The 4262-nt window shown below is 36.8% G+C and overlaps 1 protein-coding gene across 1 annotated transcript; it reads left to right on the forward strand.

Moving 5' to 3' along the window:
* The first annotated feature begins 1439 nt into the window (after positions 1-1439).
* LOC108336863 (uncharacterized) lies at positions 1440-3257 on the forward strand. The gene is made up of 3 exons (XM_017573310.1): positions 1440-2151; positions 2244-2418; positions 3179-3257. The coding sequence occupies exons 1-3, from the start codon at positions 1440-1442 to the stop codon at positions 3255-3257; spliced, it is 966 nt and encodes a 321-aa protein (XP_017428799.1).
* The last annotated feature ends 1005 nt before the right edge of the window (positions 3258-4262 follow it).

Raw genomic sequence — 4262 nt, forward strand, 5'->3', positions numbered from 1 at the left:
TGGATTTTAGTGAGAAATTAGGTTTACATAAAGTTTCGTTGTAGGAAATTATCGTCATCTATCGGTGGTTTTCGCGTGAAAAGCTTTGGCAAGTTTGTTGCAGGTGAAGCACGTGTAGAGGTTAGTATATTTTGGTTTTTCGACAATGTTGCATGGACAATTGTTTCGTTGTTACTTTTAATGTGGTCCCCCATGTTTGAAGTGGTGATGTAGTCCCCCATGTTTGAAGTGTTGTCGAAGTGTGCTTTTGAAGCATGTTCTATTAAAGTGGTATTGCAATATGGTCCCCCATCTTTGTTTCTTTTGCTTTTAATTTTGTTTAAGTTTTGTTGTTGTTGGTGTTGGTGTGTATAATTGAAGCATGTTCTATTAAAGGTTTTTTGTATATAAGTCAAACATTTTCTCTGTTGCGGTTTTATAGGATAAATATTGTTATAATTTTGTATAATTTTAGTTGTCGTTGGCCCTATTATTATTTTATAGGATAAATATTGTTATTCTGTTGAACATGGAGGATCATTTTGAAGTTGTTTTCCACCATGGAGGGAAGTTCTTCAATGATGGGCCACTTAAGTATGAGGGGGAAAGTACAACTTTGTTTTTTGACCCAAACATGTGGAGCTACTTCCTTGTTGTCAGCGTAGTAAAAGGACTTGGATATGATGGGTTTAAGGAGTTATGATATTCTGTAGGGGGGTTCTGTGTTAGATAATAGGTTAAAGCCTTTGTGTGATGATAGAGGAGCCATGCACACGATTAACTTAGCTAGGCTAAATGGTGAGCTTCATCTATTTGTTGTTCACCTAGTCTCTGAACTTGAGGTCATACACTTGTTAGAAAATGTTCCTCATAATATAGGTGAAGTAGAAGTTGAAAATGTGATGCCTGATAGTGGTGAGACTGTAGGTATTGGTCAGGGTGAGTGTGAAAAGGAAGATGATGGTCAGTGTGAACAGCAAGGTGATGGTGAGTGTGAAAAGGAAGGTGATCGCCAGTGTGAACAACAAGGTAATGGTGAGTGTGAAAAGGAAGGTGATCGTCAGTGTGAGCAACAAGGTGATGTTGAGTGTGAACAACAGACTGAAATAATAGGTGAGGTGAATGACATGGAAGTTGAGAGAGGTGAAGTTCATGATCAAGGTGAGGAGGGTGACTGTGAAGAAAGTGTTCATGTTTCAGAAGAAAGATGTGAGGGTGATGGTGTTGTTGAAGGTGAAATTGAAACAGAGTTTGATGTGGGTGAGTGTGAAGGAGATGGTGCTAATGTTCGTAGTTGGAGTTCTAGTGGTGAGGATGCCAATGTTGATGGCAATCTTCATGTTAATGATGACTGTATGGAAGACTTGGTTGATTATGATATAGAAGACGAGGTAGGAGATGGAAATTGCTTTGGTGATATAGAAGTTGATGTGGAATATGATGGAGCATCATGGAGTTAGATGTCTAATAGTGATGTTGATCATGGCATAAATATTGATGATGATAGAGGTTTGTCCGATGATGAATGGGAATCCGAACAATTAGTTAGTGGAGTAGAAAGTGATGGAGAAGATGATGAAGAAGAGAGTTATGGCAAGTTTGTAACATTTACTATGCCTAAATCAATGGCGGATTACAAGTGGGATTTGGGCACTTATTTTGCTAAGAAGCAAGATTTGTTGGATGCCATAAAAACCTATGCAGTAGAAAATGGTAGAAATATAAGATATCTTAAAAATGATAAAAAGAGAATTAGGGCAAAATGTATGGGTGCTAAAGGAAAGTTCCCATGGATGGCATATTGTGCTTATATGAATGCAATACATACGTGGCAATTAGGGACTATTCTTGACAACCACAGTTGTAGTAGAGAGCACAAAGTCAAATTACTTAATGCAAAATGGTTGAGTAAGAGGTTGGAGAAAACTGTTAGAGAAAATTCCAAAGTTAAGGAAGTGGAAATTGTTGAAAAGATAAATAGAAAGTGGAATGTAGGTGTATCTAGATCCATGCCTTATAGGGCAAAAGCCATTGCTTCAGACCATGTTGATGGGTCTTTCAAAGAGCAATATAAAAGGATCTATGATTATGCGAATGAGGTCCTAACTCGCAATCCTGGATCCACAGTGAAGGTGAAAGTTGAAGAAAATGAGGGTAGAAATATATCAGGAGGTTTTATGTTTGTCTGAAGGCCTGGAAGGACAGTTTCGTGTCCTGTAGGCCAATTATAGGGCTGGATGGTGCATTTTTGAAAGGAAAATAAGGTGGTGAATTGTTAACTGCTTTGGGAAGAGACACAAACGACCAAAAGCTACCTATTGCATATGTCATTGTGGAAGTAGAGAACAAGGACGCGTGGAAATGGTTTATGAAACTTCTGGTTGAAGACCTCGGTGGGGAGCCAGTGCATCATGTACATTCATATCAGATCAACAAAAGGTAATTTAAATAAGACCTCTAACAATGCATATGCCTTTTTCCTCAATATGTTTATTTACATTGTTATTGAAATAAGACCTCTAACAACACTGGATAATATGAAATAACAGGGCTTAATGCAAGCTATTCAAGAAGTGGTTCCTGGAGTTGATCAACGATTTTGTGTTAGACACCTATATGCTAATTTTAGAAAAAAAATTCCTTGGAAAGCAGCTCAAGCGGTTGATGTGGAAGGCAGCTATAGCAGCCAATCCACAAACATGGGAAGACGAAATGAGAAATATAAAAGAGGTCAACAATGAAGCTTTTAAATACCTGATAAAAATACCTCCCAAGTTTCTTTTTTAATATATGTTGTGTTTGATGCAATTCATACTTCTAATATTTCATAACCTGATACTAATATATCATAACTTGTTACAATGTAGATACTAGTCACAATCAAGGTTTACCACCACATCTAAATGTGATACATTGGTAAACAACATGTCAGAGGCATTCAACAGTGTTATGGTGCATACAAGGTCTAAGCCAATCATAAGCATGTTGGAGGAGATCCGGCTTTACTTGATGAAGAGATGGGCAACAAACAGAATAAAAAGTGAATCATTGTCTAGGGTCATTTGTGCTAAAATCAAGACTAGACTTAATAAGGAGTCCTAGTTAACTAAGTTTTGGATTCCTATGTATGCTTAATTTTTTAATTTTTAACATGTGATTTCAAATGTCAAGCTTCTGAATAATATTTCTGTTTTTGCAGCTGGTCAGCAGAGAAGTTGTTTGAAGTTCGTCATGTGTCCCAAGTTGGGGACAAATTTGTAGTTGATATAGACAAATAGGAATTTACATGTAGGAAATGGACTATCACAAGCATTCCATGTTGCCATGTGTTGGCTGCTATGAAGTTTCTGAATTTAGATGCAAAGGACTTCATACCTTGCTGGTTTAGGAAGGCAACATATCAAGAAATATACTCTTCAATTGTGTATCCAATAAATGGTAACAACATGTGGCAGATTACAACATATAATGATGTATTTCCTCCAAGAAAGAGAACATTGTGAGGGAGATCAAAGAAGAAAAGGAGGTTGCAAGAATGGGAGTTGATCAAGGACGATACAAGAATGAGGAAGGGTGGTTTACACAAAAGATGTGGCATTTGTAGGCAAATGGGTCACAACAGAACTTCTTGCCATAAATTAATCCAAGAACCAGTTGTCAACACTGACCAAACACAACAAAGTAACCCAGCAAATGAACCAATCATGCCATCAGCAAATGAGGGTCAAGCATAGGCGGGGATTACTTAATGTTTATCTGACTGCACTGAATAATTGTAAAAGAGGATCAAGCATATTTTTGTGAACAATTTCAGCACTTTATTTTTACAATTCCGAACAATTTCAGCACTTTATTATTTACAATTTTGAACACTTTTGTAACCTTTGTGACTTACTTTATGGAATGCAATGGAATGTTATGTCAGTGACTTTCTTCCTTTGCCCTCTACTTTTCATGGGTCTCCCAAATCTTTCTGTAGTGTTAAGCTCTTCTTGACTGCACCTTTTTTTACCAATTTTATTTACTTGTTTGTGATGTTAATAATTTGATTGTTGGAGTTGTTAATGGGGAACCCTTTGAGCCAAATTTTTCATATTTGAAGTTGTTTCGGTCCATCCTTTGAACTGAGACTGCTTACAACTCCGGAGATTGTGAGAAAATTTTTGTTCCAATTGCATTTCTTTTTCTATATATTTGTAGTACTTGGCTCTGGTTTATATTTGTGTGTGTGTGTGTGTGTTATTTTCCTGTTAAATTATCTTGAGTTTCTCCTGTTGATTGGT

Source organism: Vigna angularis, chromosome 7 (genome assembly GCF_016808095.1).
Source record: "Vigna angularis cultivar LongXiaoDou No.4 chromosome 7, ASM1680809v1, whole genome shotgun sequence".
Taxonomy (NCBI): Eukaryota; Viridiplantae; Streptophyta; class Magnoliopsida; order Fabales; family Fabaceae; genus Vigna; species Vigna angularis.

Bases quoted from the DNA above. Each gene is read 5' to 3' on its own strand.
- LOC108336863 (XM_017573310.1), top strand. From the start codon at position 1,440: ATGTCTAATAGTGATGTTGATCATGGCATAAATATTGATGATGATAGA. The intron at 2,152-2,243 runs GTTTTATGTTTG...AAGGAAAATAAG, and splicing joins GGGTAGAAATATATCAGGAG to GTGGTGAATTGTTAACTGCT. The intron at 2,419-3,178 runs GTAATTTAAATA...CTGTTTTTGCAG, and splicing joins TCATATCAGATCAACAAAAG to CTGGTCAGCAGAGAAGTTGT.